This window comes from Anomaloglossus baeobatrachus, chromosome 8 (assembly GCF_048569485.1).
Source record: "Anomaloglossus baeobatrachus isolate aAnoBae1 chromosome 8, aAnoBae1.hap1, whole genome shotgun sequence".
Lineage (NCBI taxonomy): Eukaryota > Metazoa > Chordata > Amphibia > Anura > Aromobatidae > Anomaloglossus > Anomaloglossus baeobatrachus.
This window is the reverse complement of record NC_134360.1, coordinates 78,456,544-78,474,129: the sequence shown is the minus strand read 5'-3', so window position 1 is coordinate 78,474,129 and position 17,586 is coordinate 78,456,544. Positions and strand designations below refer to the sequence as shown.

Below are 17,586 nucleotides of genomic sequence, written 5' to 3'. Positions count from 1 at the left end.
TACTGTCCACGGAGTCTGTGAGGGGTTCAGGGCTTCTCCCACCCAGCCGGGCCGTTTTGGCTTCCTTGCCTGCACTGTGTGTCTGTGGCCCCGCTGCTGAGTGAACTATGCAGCTGGCTCTGTGCTCCTCGGTACCGACCTGACAGGCAACTCGAGTCCTTACTAGTATGTTCCTGAACTCTGCGTTTGTTGCTTGTGTCTGTGGTACAGGTGAAAGATCTGGAATCTTCACTTCTCTGGTGGTAACTGTGCAGCATGTAACCTGCAGTCTCGGATCCAGCATCCGTTCTGTGTGCTCCACTGGGGATGAGCTCAGCAATGCTCTGCCTCCCAGGAATGTTCTCTGTGTAATCTGTCTCCTTTCCTCAGACCCTCAGCTAGGCCTGGAATTGGTCAGTGGATCCTGAGGTGAGCTAAAGCCAGCTTCCAACCTACAGATCCTTTCTCCTCAGTGCTCTGCACTGAACTTCCAAACTGAAACTACTTCTGACCATTTCCTCCCCCCAGCAGAATGTACAGGGAAGCAGCTTGGTCTCCCCCTTCTGGCCAGGAGGTCTTGGTGTTGTGTGTGGGGAGTTAACCCTTTGTGTTGTTACTGTGGCAACCCTGGGGTGCCACACTTCAAGGTTGAAGTTGAATGTTGTATTGTATAATCGCGAGGGTTTTTTAAATACAAGAGTCAGAAGTATGCTTCTGCTCAAACGATGAACACATATCATTGCCTGGTTCATTAATATCTGCACAGATTTGATTTGAACTCCGACTCTGTGACCCAAAAACGAGAGACCCCATTAAATTCCCAACCTTGATAGGATGACCCCTTTAGCTGAGAACCTGCTTGATTGTACAGGGACTGTTTTATCCACATTATCTTGTAAATCAGTTACCCATATCTTGCGATCTGGAAAATCAGAGTGAACATTTTTTTTTGTAACAGTATAGAGTCAGCTGTCTATATCTGTTCTATACAAGGATACAGTGGAGGGACTGTCACAATTTGATGAGGGCCATCATACAATCCATGATGTGCTGACAACTCCCTGTAGCTGAATTGCTTCTATTAAGGGCATAGTGTTGTATAATATATTGTACACATATCAGTTTATTGCTTGTATTGATTTTAGCTCCGGTATTTTATTTTCCATTCTTACATAGGACAGCCAAAACCGTTATGAAATGGAATATCGCCAGAGAGCAAGCATGCTTGATAAATGCATGCAAGATGCTTGGAAAATGGAGAGACAAAGGGACCGTAACTTGCAAAGTATGAAAGTAAGGACAAGATACAAGTCTTTATTCCAGCCCTACTGGCATTGCAGATAATAATCAATATTTCCAACATCATGGCAATGTCATGTAATGGAATCTGTTAGCTCTTCTATGTAGGTGTTATTGTGTGGTATAACCTTTGTATAGTTTAATAGCATTGCATAGTCGCCATGTTCATTGGGCACATTGCTATAATAGATAAATTGCCGCCACATTAGTTATCAGAAGATTAATTAAGGATAGGTGATATGTGAGGCTATAGAGAAATGTATTAGTAGTATCACATCCTTGTAAATGAACAGGATTCAGTTTTATTAACCTTTTGGATTGACCAACAGCACAGAATCATTATTAAAGGGTGAACCTGAACTGTAACGTTCAGGGTCCATACCAGACACATAGTGTCTGCGCATGGACCCCGAACACAGACTTCTCAGGGAAGTCCATGTTACTGTTTGGGTTTGGCCACCTGGATAAAAAAAAGGAAGTAAAATGGGGATTAAAACAGGACCATTTTACTTACCGTGTTTCCACTTGGCTGTCACACTGCTTCCTGATCCGCACATTAGAACTCATGAATATTCACTGCTTCCCCCGCCCACCCTCTGTGATTGGTTGCAGTCAGACAGTGTGACAGCTGCACGGAAACTCAGTAAGTATAACTGTCCTCTTTTAATCCCTCTTTTGTCCCTTTTTTGTTTATCTAAGTGGCTGAACCCGAACAACAAGGGTGCTTTCACATCAGCGTTTTTTTTGCCGGTCGGCAGATAAACGCAAACTGCATTTGACCAGTGTAGTGCTAATGTGGCGCCCCTGACCTGGTCAGGCACCACTGAGTACTGCACCCATGCTGGGGACAGTACAAAACAGGTAATCCAGAAGGCTGACCGAGGTGTGACTACACAGGCGCATAGTGATCAGGTCTCAAACATTTACCTTTGAGAGGACCCCTGGGGATCCCAGGAGGGGGCGAAGCCTCCATCTCCACTCGAGGGGTGGAGGGGGCGAAGCCTCCATCTCCACTCGAGGGGTGTGGTAGAGAGCCTGGTTGCTAGGTGACGTAGGCAAGAATAGGAGAGGAGGAGCAGTGAGCCAGTTTAGTGTGCAGCTCAGGGAAAGCAGACGTGAGGAGCAGACCCTGGAGCTGTTGCAGTCTAACAGCGTCCGCGCAGTGACTACCGACGGGGGAGAACGGTCACCTGGTAGTGCTGCCCGAAATCCACACACAGCTAAAGAGAGAGCAACGGAGTGGAAAGTAAGGAGACTGTCAGGGAGAACCAGGCCCAAACGGGTAGCAGGTCCCAGTGCAGGGATAGATTCACCTTTCCTTTGCCAAACCTGCATGAGGGGGCACTTTACACCCCCAAGACAACACCACAGAGTCCGCAGCCACGTAGCCACAGTGAGGGCCCATAGCTCACAGGAGGCAAGCAGCCGGAGTGATCTGGTCCAGGCTACAAGCAAACGGGCCAAAACGAAGGGGAGAGAGGCACCAGCAACTTCCCTGGGCGACCCCAGCAGGGCTTCAAGCAGGGGTTACCCCAAAACACAACGGGCTAAGGAAGGCGAGTTGGTAGTCACCCTCATCAGTCAGCCTGAGGGACACCTGGTTCCAGCCTGGTTCATCCCAGCTATGCCCGGGTTACTCACCCTGCCATCATCAGTGAGTAAAACCCCTGAAAGACATCCTGCTTGTGCGTGTGAGTCATTCTGCGACTTGTAGTTCCACACACCTACACGGGACCCTGGGGCATGCCTCACTCTCAGGAGGCTATTACAACTGACTGCACCTACCATCAGCCCCAGGCACCCCTAACCTGCAGTGGCGGTCTCCACTGACCGCAATTCTGAGAGTGGCGTCACGACAATCAAAATAGAAGATTTCCTACCTGTGACAAGATCCAGCCGCGTGGAGTCCCTGAAGGTAATGCACCGCTGCACAGACACCGAACCTCGGGGCCCCACACATCTGGCGTCACGAACAGGATAAGGACTAGACCTGTTCAGACAGGTGACTATGTGCCTGGGCGGTCCGCTTGGAAAATTGGAAGCGCCGCCATATTGCCACCATGAAAAGCGCGCTGAAAAACAACAGCAGCCCGCGCTGGGAGAAGTTACCGCCCACGAAGAGGTGTGGCTACCCAGAGATCCCCTGAAGGGTCCTGGTCTCGCAAGTGATGAGAGCGGAGGCGTTCAGAGACGTCGGGAAGGAAAGGGAGCCAGAAGCCTGCTGCTGGAAAAGGCAGAGCAGAAACTGATAAGCCTGCTGTTGGGTGAAGAGTTCAAGGCAGTGAAGGAACTGGCACTGAGGCTGCAAGGAAGAGTCGGAGGCCTGCTGCTGAGAAAAGATCTGCAGAGCAGCGACGACGCGGTGAAGATGGCGTCTGAAGATAGGAGCCCAGAGCCGGGTTCCGCTGCCTGGTGGTCCTGGGAGCTTGTCCAGTTCAGTAACCGACTGGAAGCGAGGATCGTGCAGCAGATCCGAGAGGGACGTGCGGAGCTTCTGGAGATGGCTGCAGCGGTTCGGGCCTATGAGAGGGGAACCGCACGACGAGTGCCAGACCGAGCGGCGACGACTCAGGCCCCGACGACGTTACCGATGGGTGAGTCCTGTGTTGCCCCTGTCAGCGCGAGTGTCCCGACCCTTGCTGCCATGCCCGCGGTCCCTGAAGAGGCGCCCGGCGCTGCGACGCTGAACCAGGCCGCAGCCACGCCAGGTGCGGCCCGCCGAGCCCAGGCCGCCGCAACGATGCCCAGCCCGGCCCGCAAAGATCTGGCTGCCACCGCGACCCTCCTCCACGCCGCAGGTGTGACGCTGACCCAGGCCGCCGCCATGCTAGGCCCGGCCCGCCAAGACCCCACCGCAGCAGCGACGCTCGTCCGCGCCGCAAGTGAGGTGCTGAACCAGGCCGCAGCCACGCCAGGTGCGGCCCGCCAAGGACCGGCTGCAGCTGCGACGCCAATCCAGGCCGCAGAAGCGCCCAGCCCGGCCTGCACAGATCCCATCGCAGCTGCGACGCCAATCCAGGCCGCCGCAGCGATGCCCTGCTCGGCCCGCCAAGACCAGGCCGCTGCCACGCCAGGCTCGGCCCGCCAAGACCAGGCCGCTGCCACGCTAGGCTCGGCCCGCCAAGACCAGGCCGCTGCCACGCCAGGCTCGGCCCGCCAAGACAAGACTGTACAAGTATTTACCCCGGCCTGCAAGGCCAGAGCAGACACTGCTCCCCAGCCTAAGGAAGTCCCTGCTAGGAAGTCCCTGCTGGGGGAAGACCCCGAATACTGGAAGCTGAAGGCTGATCTAGAGGCCCACTTCCCAAAGGAGATGGTGGACCGGTATCTGCTCCCTCCGCATACTCACCGGAAGACCCCTGCAACATTCATGCCAAAGAGTCCCCCGCCCTGGCCTGCTGATGAAAATCCATCCCTAGCGCTGCCACAAGAGGAGTGCCCAGAAGAACTAAGGGGGAGGGGAGGCCAGGAAGCTGAGAAGCTGACCCCAGAGCCATCAGCAGTGGATGCAGCACCAGTCCAAGAGCCAGAGATGCTGCCGTACTCCCGCTGGGATGAAGAGGGCCCGACATCCTCCGCTGAGGAAGATTTGCCCAGATACCACACCTGGGAGCCTGCAAGCAGTGAAGTAGCAGCCCAGCAGAACCCAGCCCGCAGGACACGGCGCCGCAGCAGGACAAGGGATCCACCTGCACAGCAGTCTCCCGAGAAGAAGGACGAGGTCACGGCCAGAGACTTAGAGGAAAAGCGGTCCTTGAGAAGAGCCAAATCGCAGGTCAGAGGCCCACTTTGTCGAGGAGTAGTGGAAGACTTTAGTTTAAAATCAGGATATGGCTTTATAGTTGTACCTGGAATGAAAGAAGGCATATTTGTGAACAGAAGGGATGTTAGAGCACATTTACCTAGAGGACATCCAGGAAGAAACCTACAGATAGGAGACTCAGTAGAATTCACAAAGCACCAAGGAGAACGCGGATGGTACGCACTAGATGTCAGACCATGTACCAGAAATCCCTACAGTAACCCTGCTGTCTCAACACTACAAGATAAAGAAAGAGAAAAAGATAAAGACACAGAAGAAGAGGAAAGAAAAGACAAAGAACCCATTGATGAGACCACTACAGATGATGACAGAGATGGAGAAAGCAACAGGTGCCGCAGCCCTACAGGCCCAAGCCCTGGTAAGGAGGAAGAAGGAGCAAAGTCCATGTAAAGTAAAGTAAGAAGTACAGCAAGTTAAAGTACAGGTTTGCAACGTTTACAAGTTCAAGCATGTGCCCACATGAACTTATGTGAGAAACCCTTTTGCACTTTAACCCATGAACCTTAAGGCTATGAACTGGCTATAGCCACAAACTCTCGCAGTGTTTATAGTTACCCCAGAGGTACAACCACTACCAGGGAGCACGCCTGTTTATGGGGCCTGGCTCTCCACCACAAAGAGGGTACCTGGTCAGCACCAACTGTGGAGGCCGCCTCTACATCCTGCCAGAAGTGGCTGAAGGCGCGGCTCCACCAGGCCAGGTATACCCTGAAACCACCAGACCATGAAAGCCGCCTCTACATCCTGCCAGAAGTGGCTGAAGGCGCGGCCAACGGGAGAGGCAGATGGGAAGAAAGGTCTGGGGAAGCTGATGGCCCAGACCTGGTTACCAAAAGAAACCGGTGACCTGCCGCCTGAGAGGGTTTAGGGTGGGTTAACGGACTTGTGGGTGGAGGGTGGTGATGTATGGTACCTGATGGTTTTAAAACGTTTTACCATGTTTTACTGTTTTGCGCATTTTAAAATGTTGTCTTGCAGCCCGAGGACGTGCTGGTGATAACTAAGGGGGAATGTGGCGCCCCTGACCTGGTCAGGCACCACTGAGTACTGCACCCATGCTGGGGACAGTACAAAACAGGTAATCCAGAAGGCTGACCGAGGTGTGACTACACAGGCGCATAGTGATCAGGTCTCACACATTTACCTTTGAGAGGACCCCTGGGGATCCCAGGAGGGGGCGAAGCCTCCATCTCCACTCGAGGGGTGGAGGGGGCGAAGCCTCCATCTCCACTCGAGGGGTGTGGTAGAGAGCCTGGTTGCTAGGTGACGTAGGCAAGAATAGGAGAGGAGGAGCAGTGAGCCAGTTTAGTGTGCAGCTCAGGGAAAGCAGACGTGAGGAGCAGACCCTGGAGCTGTTGCAGTCTAACAGCGTCCGCGCAGTGACTACCGACGGGGAAGAACGGTCACCTGGTAGTGCTGCCCGAAATCCACACACAGCTAAAGAGAGAGCAACGGAGTGGAAAGTAAGGAGACTGTCAGGGAGAACCAGGCCCAAACGGGTAGCAGGTCCCAGTGCAGGGATAGATTCACCTTTCCTTTGCCAAACCTGCATGAGGGGGCACTTTACACCCCCAAGACAACACCACAGAGTCCGCAGCCACGTAGCCACAGTGAGGGCCCATAGCTCACAGGAGGCAAGCAGCCAGAGTGATCTGGTCCAGGCTACAAGCAAACGGGCCAAAACGAAGGGGAGAGAGGCACCAGCAACTTCCCTGGGCGACCCCAGCAGGGCTTCAAGCAGGGGTTACCCCAAAACACAACGGGCTAAGGAAGGCGAGTTGGTAGTCACCCTCATCAGTCAGCCTGAGGGACACCTGGTTCCAGCCTGGTTCATCCCAGCTACGCCCGGGTTACTCACCCTGCCATCATCAGTGAGTAAAACCCCTGAAAGACATCCTGCTTGTGCGTGTGAGTCATTCTGCGACTTGTAGTTCCACACACCTACACTGGACCCTGGGGCATGCCTCACTCTCAGGAGGCTATTACAACTGACTGCACCTACCATCAGCCCCAGGCACCCCTAACCTGCAGTGGCGGTCTCCACTGACCGCAATTCTGAGAGTGGCGTCACGACAATCAAAATAGAAGATTTCCTACCTGTGACAAGATCCAGCCGCGTGGAGTCCCTGAAGGTAATGCACCGCTGCACAGACACCGAACCTCGGGGCCCCACACTAACAAATTAGTGGCCATCAGGAATCCATATTGGAAGTCTGTCTTTAAGAAACCCTTTAAGATATTAGAATGGTTCATATTAGCTTGTTTCTCTATAAGATTCCCAGACACCTGGAGTTATATTCTACTGAGAAAAACATGTCTTTTCTGTAGTTTTCCCAGACACCAGGAGTTATAGTTCTAGTGAGAATCACTCAGTCCCACATAGTTTTCTTATCAATAGTTACTGAGAATATGCGTGTTTATAGTTTGGTAAAACGTGTGAAACCAGGAGCTTTTTGGCATGTCTCATCCGATGATGCATTTGTCCAGTGTATGTTGGCATCTGAAGAGTAGGCCACTCAGAAGGGGGATACTATATTGGACAAATGGAACCTGTTAGAGTCTGCATAACAATTGGTTACGTAAGCATTTTGTTTTTAAGTAAGATATTGACTGGTGAAGATTTCAGCAAAGTCAGAAGCCTGTTTACCTGTGGAGGGGACGCCCGTGACACCACAGTGTGGATCCTAGGAGTTTCTCTGTCTTTGCTGTTTTGCTTCTCATAGCTGATGTTTCCGGGCACATGATGTTTGGCTCCTGGTGAAGTTTCTTTCTTCTGTAGTGTGTAATGTAAGTACTTTACCTTTGTGATCTATATTATGCAAAAGTGTACGCAATATCACACTATTTCCTATTTTCTGTAATCATTTAATCATAATAAAATTTGTTGCCTTCTGTAAAGCCGTATTCGATCCCTTTAAATACTTGTCAAAACAACTGGATCATTTACAAATGCGTTGTCATTTCAATTTATTTGCAATGGAATCGTAGCATGATGCGGTTACATGCGGTTGCGTGCGGCATACACTGGATCCATTGTTTTGCGGTATTTTACCATATGTCAAAAACGTTACTTGTTGCCTTTTGTCCTCGGGCAAAATACTGCATGTCAATGAATCCGTTAGATTGTGGTGGTCTAGTTCAATAGATGCCGGATCCTGATAGACAGGATCCTGATTTCTGTACTGAGCATGCCCAGAAAGCAGCCTGGCGTGTTCAGTACAGAATTTTCTTTCTTTCTTTCTTTCTTTCTTTCTTTCTTTCTTTCTTTCTTTCTTTCTTTCTTTCTTTCTTTCTTTCTTTCTTTCTTTTTCTTTCTTTCTTTCTTTTTCTTTTTCTTTCTTTCTGTCATTTCATTTTATTTGCAATGGAATCGCAGCAAGATGCGGTTACATGCGGTTGCGTGCGGCATACACTGGATCCATTGTTTTGCGATATTTTACCATATGTCAAAAACGTTACTTGTTGCCTTTTGTCCTCGGGCAAAATACTGCATGTCAATGAATCCGTTAGATTGTGGTGGTCTAGTTCAATAGATGCCGGATCCTGATAGACAGGATCCTGATTTCTGTACTGAGCATGCCCAGAAAGCAGCCTGGCGTGTTCAGTACAGAATTCTTTCTTTCTTTCTTTCTTTCTTTTTTTCTTTTTCTTTTTCTTTCTTTCTTTCTTTCTTTCTTTCTTGTACCGCTGCATCAAATCGCATGTAGAAGGATCCACTAGAATTAACAATTGCGGTTGCATGCGTTCAACATTCAATCCACAGGATCCAGTCACATGTGTTTTGCGTTTTTTTTTTTTTCCGACCGGCAAAAAATGCTGATGTGCAAGCACCCTAACATGGACTTCCCTAAGAAGTCCTTGTTCAGGGTCCATGCATGGACAGTTCGGGTTCACTCATCACTATTAACATTTTGGAATGGATTTTAATCATAAAATGAATCATGACACATACAGACTGCCAAATAATTGTGCGCACAGTGTGTATATGCATATATTGATTGTTATTGGTACAAAATAAACAAAGTTATCAATGTGGGGGATTTATCAATTTTGGTAATAGAAATCTGCATTTCATAGTTAACAATGTTATCTATTTGTGTACAACATAAAGGCACAATGTTTTCTATTTGTAAACACACACATTATATACTGTATGTATGTTTGACCTTCATCTGTCAGTTCACCCCTTTAATTATTTGGCTAGTTGTCCTGTCCAGTTTGCCTTCCCTATGTTATTCTCCGTTTCCTTAATGGTGACTCCCTGTACCTTACTTCTGAGTTGAGGAGGTCTCCATTGGATATTGGATCCCATAGTCTCTTACACTAATCGTAACTTCCTTGGTGATTTGATCTTACATCTTTTGCAGGAGAAAGTGAACATGTTGCACTCCGACATGCTTTTATTTGTCAGAGAGAGTCAGCAAGCAGCAGAACTGGAGGAGAAGCGAAGATACCGGTTTCTGGCAGAACGACATTGGCTACTGTGCAATACCTTCGTGCAATATCACAACCGGGTACGGAGTTTCCCCTTTTCTCTTAAAGCTTTTAGTTACATAAATCAATTTGCAGACAGATTACCAAAGGAGAGTGTTGAAGGCAAAGAGCTGCTGCGGATCAGGAATGTGATCATTTATACTCGCCAAGTTCAAAATTACAGTACAGTGTAAAAATTCTGCAAAGTAAAAATGCTTTCAAAAACAGAAATGTTACTAATTTATTTTTATCAATTAACAACCTAGAAGAATTGATTCTATTTTGAATGCAAAGGGCGGTCACACCAAATAGTAATTTTATTCAGTTTTCTTTATTGTTCATTCACTGTGTGTCACTAAGAGGTTTTTACAAGCATTACCAACTGTCCTGGCGGCATCCGGATCTGTGGAGGCTACAAATTTTTGCACTCTGCCTGCTAAGTCCTCTGATATCTGTGATAACGCAAGGGAGACTCCGGATTTGACCCACAGACTTTTAGTTCACAGGCGGGTTAGCAAGCAAGAGTTCATCCCTGCTGGGCTGCTTGTTAATCTCCTTTGATCACATCCTGTGGGGGAGCCAGTCACATTCCCTCCCCTCCTATATATGCTGGCTAGACAATTCCATTATTGCCAGCTAAAGCTAGTCTGTACTGGTCTGGTGAGGTATTGTGATCCAGACTTACTGATCATTGTAGCACTTTATTGTTGTTAGTGGTTGTGATATTAACCCTTGTTTTCCTCTAGTTACTGCCTTAGTTCTCTTGCTTTTCTCCTTAGTTTCTTACTCTTTCATTCTGTGCGTTTGCAGTGCGTCTGAGTTTTGGGTTTACCCTGTCTGTCTTTAGTTTCATTAATGCCAACTATAGCTAGTCTATACTGGTCTGGTGAGTAGAGATGAGCCACCCCCCTAGAGTTCGAGTTCGGTTCGTCGAACGGTGCCCCGTTCGACGAGCCGTTCGACGAACCTCTCGAACCCCATTGAAAACAATGGGAGGCAATCACAAACACCTAAAAACACCTTGAGAACACCCTCAAAGTTGTCCAAAAGATGACAAACAACTCCCAAGACAACACAAACACATGGGAAAGTGACAAGAACAAATACCAATGCGAAAACTAAACAGCTGGACGAGGAAAAAGAGGAGGAGACCCAGATATAGGCATGGCATGCCCTTATAAAATCATGTAAAACACAGCAAGGGGACTCCAAGCAGACTCTCCCTTTTTTCCAAAAATTGGGCGCCACAGACACCACTTCAGTGGCAGCACTTGTGCTCCAATTGTACACTTCACAGGTATATTTGCATTAAGCACATTAAAAAATACACCAGCCTTAACTGTCCCCAGGATGACACCGGGGTAGGTAGCAAAGTCTTTGCTGAACCATGACTTGTTCATCTTGTCTCATTTTTAAAAACACAGCAAGCAAGGGTTACTCCAAGCGGAGTCTCCCTTTTTTCCAATAAGTAGGGCCCCACAGACACCACTTCAGTGGCAGCACTTGTGCCCTAGTTGCAAACAGGATGTTTTTATTTGCATCAAGCACATTCCAAAATACGCCAGCCTTAGCTGTCGCCCGGATGACACCGGGGAAGGTCTAGCAAAGTCTTTGCTAATCCCAGATCTGTTCATCTTGGCTCATTTTTAAAAACACAGCAAGGGTTACTCCAAGCGGAGTCTCCCTTTTTTCCAAAAATTGGGCCCCACACACACCCACCCATTCAGTGGCAGCACTTGTGCCCCAGTTGCAAACTTGACAGGTACATTTGCATCAAGCACATTCCAAATGCACAAGCATTTACTCTCCCCAGGATGACACAGTGGTAGTAAAGTCCTTGCGGATCCATGACTTGTTCATTTTGATGAACGTTAGTCTGTCCACATTGTCACTGGACAGACGCGTGCACTTATCTGTCAGCACACACCCAGCAGCACTGAAGACACGTTCAGAGACAACGCTGGCAGCTGGACACGACAAAATCTCCAAGGCGTAAGTAGAGAGCTCTGGCCATTTTTCAAGATTTGAAGCCCAAAATGAGCAAGACTCCATTTGCAAAGTCATGGCATCGATGTTCATTTGGAGATACTCCTGTATCATCCTCTGCAGCCGTTGACTACCGTATGTGTCAGACTTCTTGTCTCTGTTGGCCTTGCAAAGGATTGTCTAAAGAAAATTATGAAATGATTCAATAAAATTGCTGTTACCAGCACCAGATACGGTGCTGCTGGTACGGTTAGGCTATGTGCGCACCGTGCGTTTTTCGCGGCGTTTTTGCGCGTTTTTCGGGTGCGTTTTTGGCCTCAAAACTGCAGGACTTTGCTTCCCCAGCAAAGTCTATGAGTTTTCATTTTTGCTGTCCGCACACATCTGTTTTTTTTCAGCTGCGTTTTTGTGGTGCCACAAAAACGCAGCATGTCAATTATTCCCGCGTTTTTCACTGCGCTTTTCATCCATTGAGTTCAATGGGATGTTGAAAGACGCAATGAGAAACGCAAATAGCTGCGTTTTGGTGCGTTTTGGTGCGTTTCTAAGACCAAAAACGCAGCTATAAACGCAGGAGGTGGGTAGGAAAGTGACATGTACAGGAAGAGGATTCCTTCTGTCAGTATATACAGAAGCGTGAATCCTCCCGGTACCGTCACCGTCGCTTCCACCTCCCGTCCTGTGCATGTATGCTGCAGTGCGGCGCCATGTACAGGCAGGAGGTGGAAGCGTCTGCGAAAACAAAAGTTAACAGTAGAAAAAAAAAAAGTTATACTCACCTGTCTGCAGCCTCCCGGTGCCATGCCCGCTCCCATCTCCTCTCACGGTATCGCCACCCCCGCTCCGGCTGTGTGCAGACGGCCGGGAAACCTCCGATGGATGCAGGACCTGGCGATGGATCACCTGATGCAGTCACCTGACGCATCAGCTGATCGTAAGTATCGCGGTGACGCGGGCGCCCGGCCGGTATCAGCGGATTCGTCAGGAGACTTCATCCCTGATTACCGGCAGCTGCTGCAGCGATCGGACAGGATCAGACTCCCGCCCCATCGCTGCAGGAGCTGCCGGTAATCAGCACATAAGTGAGTATTATTTATTTATTTTTATTTTTTTGCACCGATGCATCTGCTGATTGTATAATCGGCTTTTATACAATCAGCTGATGTGTGATGTGATTCAGGCACTTGATCCTGACACATCATCTGATCGCTCTGCCTTCCAGCAAACCGATCAGATGATATTGGATCCGGATTGGACGGCGCGGGACCCTGACCCAGGATTACTGCGGAGGGGGGGTTCTTTATTTCAATAAAGATGGAGTCACTAATTGTGTTGTGTTTTATTTCTAATAAAAATATTTTTCTGTGTGTTGTGTTTTTTTTTTATCTTTACTAGAAATTCATGGTGGCCATGTCTAATGACACCATGGCGTGACACCATGAATTTCGGGCTTAGGGCAAGCTATACAGCTAGCCCTAACCCCATTATTACCCGGCGAGCCACCCGGCATCAGGGCAGCTGGAAGAGTTGGATACAGCGCCAGAAGATGGCGCTTCTATGAAAGCGCCATTTTCTGGGGTGGCTGCGGGACTGCAATTCACAGCGGGGGTGCCCAGAAAGTATGGGCACCCTGCACTGTGGATTCCAATCCCCAGCTGCCTAGTTGTACCCGGCTGGACTCAAAAATTGGGCGAAGCTCACGTCATTTTTTTTTTAAATTATTTCATGAAATTCATGAAATAATTTAAAAAAAAAGGGCTTCCCTATATTTTTGGTTCCCAGCCGGGTACAAATAGGCAGCTGGGGGTTGGGGGCAGCCCGTACCTGCCTGCTGTACCCGGCTAGCATACAAAAATATGGCGAAGCCCACGTCATTTTTTTTGTTTGGGGGGGGCAAAGAAATCCTGCATACAGTCCTGGAAGGAGGATGCTGAGCCTTGTAGTTCGACAGCTGCTGTCTGCTCTCCTGCATACACTATTGGATGGAGGATGCTGAGCCTTGTAGGTCTGCTCCCCCTGACTCTCCCTCAAGCATACAGTCCTGGATGGAGCATGCTGAGCCTTGTAGTTCTGCAGCTGTCTGCTCTTCTGCATACACTAGTGGAGAATGAAGAACACATTGAAGAAGGAAATGACATCAGACCTTTTTTTTTTTGTTCACTGATAAAAAACGCATAAGGACGCAGTGAGCAAAAACGCAGCAAAACGCAGCAAAAAAACGCACCAAATTGCGGCAAAACGCGTGCGTTTTTTGCCGCGTTTTTTCGACGCAGGTGCGTTTTTGTGTGTTTTTAGCGGCCAAAAACGCACAAAAACGCAGCGTCAAAAAAACGCAGTGTGCGCACATAGCCTTAGACTGTTGATGACGAGACCGTCCCATGTTTGTCAAGTTACAACTGGGAGATTCACTTCGTGCACCACTGGGGTTTGGTGGAAAAGCCGAGCTAAGATTGAGTAACAGCTTCTGCTGATACTCCTGCATACGTGCGTCCCTTTCTATGGCTGGAATTATTTCACAAAATTTGGACTTGTACTGGGGATCTAATAGTGTGGCAACCCAGTAGTCATCATTACTTCTAATTTTGACAATCCGAGGGTCATGTTGTAGGTAGTGCAGCAAGAAGGCGCTCATGTGTCTTGCGTATCCATGCGGACCAAGTCCTTGCTGTGTTTGTGGCATAGAGGTGCTAACCGTTCGTTCTTCTTCTGACATCTCCCCCCAACCTCTTTCAACGGAAATGTGACCAAGGTCTCCCTCATCTGCTGAGTCTTCCATGTCCATGGACAGTTTGTCCTCCTTTTCTTCATGTTCTCCTGCACCTTCCTCAACATTTTGCCATCTACCATGCGCCCTTGTTTATCCCTCTCCCCCATCATCCCATGCCTGCCGCCTTGGTGATGATGAACGTCTGGACCTTGGTGATGTTGTTATCCCTTGCGCATATGAATCCTCCTGTACTTCCTCCCCTTCCTGTTGAACCACCCCCTGACTCCGAATAGTGTTTAGCGTGTGCTCCAGCATGCAAATGACTGGAATTGTCATGCTGATAATGGCATTGTCAGCGCTAAACATATTCGTCGCCATGTCGAAACTGTGCAGAAGGGTGCATAGGTCCTTGATCTGAGACCACTCCATCAGGGTGATCTGCCCCACCTCTGCATCTCGTTGGCCCAAGCTATACGTCATGATGTATTGCACCAGTGCTCGGCGGTGCTGCCACAGTCGCTGTAACATTTGGAGAGTCGAATTCCAGCGTGTCGGCACATCACGCTTCAGGCGATGAACCGGCAGGCCGAAAGACTTCTGGAGCGATGCAAGTCGCTCAGCTGCGGCGGTTGAACGGCGGAAGTGAGCAGACAGTTTTCGTGCCCTGTGTAGAAGGCCATCTAGGCCGGGATAGTGTGTTAAAAATTGCTTGACAACAAGGTTCAACACGTGAGCCATACAAGGCACGTGTGTCACCTTGCCCAGGCGAAGGGCCGCCCCCAGGTTTGCAGCATTGTCGCACACGGCCTTACCTGGCTGCAGGTTGAGTGGAGACAACCATTTATGAAACTCGGACAGCAGAGCTGACCACAACTCAGCCGCTGTGTGACTCTTATTTCCAAGACATTTCAAGCTAAAGACCACCTGATGCCGTTGCGCTCTGCTGCCAGCATAGTAAGGAGGTGTGCGTGATTCCTTGTGCGCAGTTACAACACTGGTGGCCTGACCAGGCAGGCTTGGGGCGGAGGTGGAGGAACCAGACGAGGTTGAGGAGACAGAAGCGTTGGAGGAACTTATACATACAGAGGATTGACGCACAAGTCGTGGGGACGGCAAGACTTGTTCAGCAGACCCTTCTCCATCTATCACCATAGTTACCCAGTGCCCAGTCAGCGACATGTAACGCCCCTGTCCATGCTTACCTGTCCAAGTATCGGTGGTGAAATGCACCCGCTCACACACAGAGTTTCTCAAGGAAGCAGTGATGTTCTGTGCGACATGCTGGTGTAGCGCAGGCACACCTTTCTTAGAGAAGTAGTGGTGACTGGGCATCTGGTACTGGGGCACAGCGACGGACATAAGGTCTCGAAAATCCTGTGTGTCCACCAGGCGGAAAGGCAGCATTTATGTAGCCAAGAGCTTACAGAGGGATAAAGTCAACCTCTTAGCTTTGTCATGGGTCGGAGGAAATGGCCTTTTATTTGTCCACATCTGAGGGACAGAGATCTGGCTGCTGTGTGTAGACGGTGGTGAGTAGGGTGTCCCTGGAAAAATGCAGGTTTGTGAGGAAAGTGCAGGCGTAGACATGATGTTGCCTTCATCCAACTTTAGTGCTATCGATGTCTAAGAGAGCTGTACACCCGCACTTGTTTCCCCTTCCAAACCAACTGACGACCTACCAAGCAAACTGCCTGTTGTGGTTACAGTGGTGGAAGGTGTGCGTGGAAAACCAGGTGTGACAGCTGTCCGCACAGTCATAGCAGATGAAGAGCGCGCGGATGCACTGGAAGGGGCAGGCAGTGGTTGGCCCGCTACGCTAGGCCGCATTGCAGCACAGTGAGCTTCCCACTGGGAATTATGCTTGGTATTCATGTGATGATTCATGGAAGAAGTTGTCAAACTGGTGAGCTTTTTGCCTTTACTTATAGATTCCCGACAAATTTTACAGATCACATGATTTGGGAGATCCTTTGCAAGGTCAAAAAAGGACCAGGCTAGGCAAGGCTTAGAGGACATGCGACCTGCAGAGCCACCCCGACTTGTGCTCAGAGGCAGAGTGGTGGCTGAGGATGCAGTTGTAGACGTGCTACCAGTACTCCGACTCTGTCCAGGAAGGCGCAAGGTAACTTCGTCGTCAGTTGCATCCTCCTCCACCGCCTCTGTTGACCTCCTCAAGTGCCTGACTGTGGATTGAGAGTAAGTGGGATCTAGAACTTCATCATCAAACGTTGTGTTTGCACTTCCCTCGCCCTCAGACCTAGCCTCTTTCAGCCCTGACCGAATATTTAAGTTGTCATCCCAATCTGGTATCTGCCTCTCATCGTCATCAGTATGTTCCTCATTGTCTACACCAACAGACGTTACAGTTTGTGAATGGGGGTCTACATTATGCTCATAAACATGGTCAGCAGGGCCTGAATCTGAGTCACAAAGCTTCTGGGCATCACTGCAGGCCATTTCCTGGTCTGTACTCACTGTAGCTTGGGAGCAGACCTCTGATTCACAGGCTATAGTGTGACTGAACAGCTCTGCAGACTCAGCCATCTCTGGTACACCATACTGTGCAGGGCGGGTGGAGACTTGATAGCTGGGAGAAAGCAAGTGTGATTGGGATGACAACTCAGAGGACTGTTTTGTTTTTTTTGATGTGGTAGTTGAGGTGGAGGAGAGGGCACTTGTTGGAGCACTTGAGATCCATTCAAGCATGTTTTTTTTTGTGCATCATCTACCTTTCTTACAGTTGTTCGGGTCCGTAAAAAAGGGAGCACATCGGATTGTCCACGGAAAGTAGTAGACCTCTTACTTTTGCTGGAAGATGGCCTATCTTCAGCAGATGTTAATGTAGCTTTGTCACCTTCCCCATGGACACAAACTTTTTTCCTTTTCCAACACGCCTGTTCCCCTTTCCACCAGCATCTGTCCTTTAGCCACTCATTTTGTTAGCGACAAGATTAGCCACTTAAAATGTGGTAGCAAAAATTGAGAGGTGGTGTAGATTGCAGAGGTGGTCTAGCTTTGACAGCTGAAGAACCAACACTGACTATCCCTGACAATGCAACTATGGCCCTAAAACTGGCAGCACTGTTTGCTATAAAAATAGCGTAGCAAAATGTGCATGAGGGTTGAATGCAGAGGTGCTGGAAAATGCTTGGCACAAGTGGGACACAAAATTAGTATAGCAGCCACTTTTTGGATGCCACTTATGTTCAGCACTGTTTGTTATAAAAATAGCATAACAAAAGTGGGCAGGTGGGTTAAGTGGCCGGGTTCTCTGGGTCAGTGGACAGGAAAGGAAGCCTCACTTTCTATCCATCCTAAT

The 17,586-nt window shown here is 49.1% G+C and overlaps 1 protein-coding gene across 1 annotated transcript in view; it reads left to right on the top strand.

Moving 5' to 3' along the window:
- The window catches only part of BAIAP2L2 (BAR/IMD domain containing adaptor protein 2 like 2), a 125,155-nt gene that overhangs the window by 80,721 nt on the left and 26,848 nt on the right, over positions 1 to 17,586 (top strand). The window contains exons 6-7 of the mRNA XM_075320865.1: positions 1,156 to 1,272; positions 9,469 to 9,615. Coding sequence (XP_075176980.1) covers positions 1,156 to 1,272; positions 9,469 to 9,615 — 264 coding nt within the window. The remainder of the gene's footprint in view (positions 1 to 1,155; positions 1,273 to 9,468; positions 9,616 to 17,586) is intronic.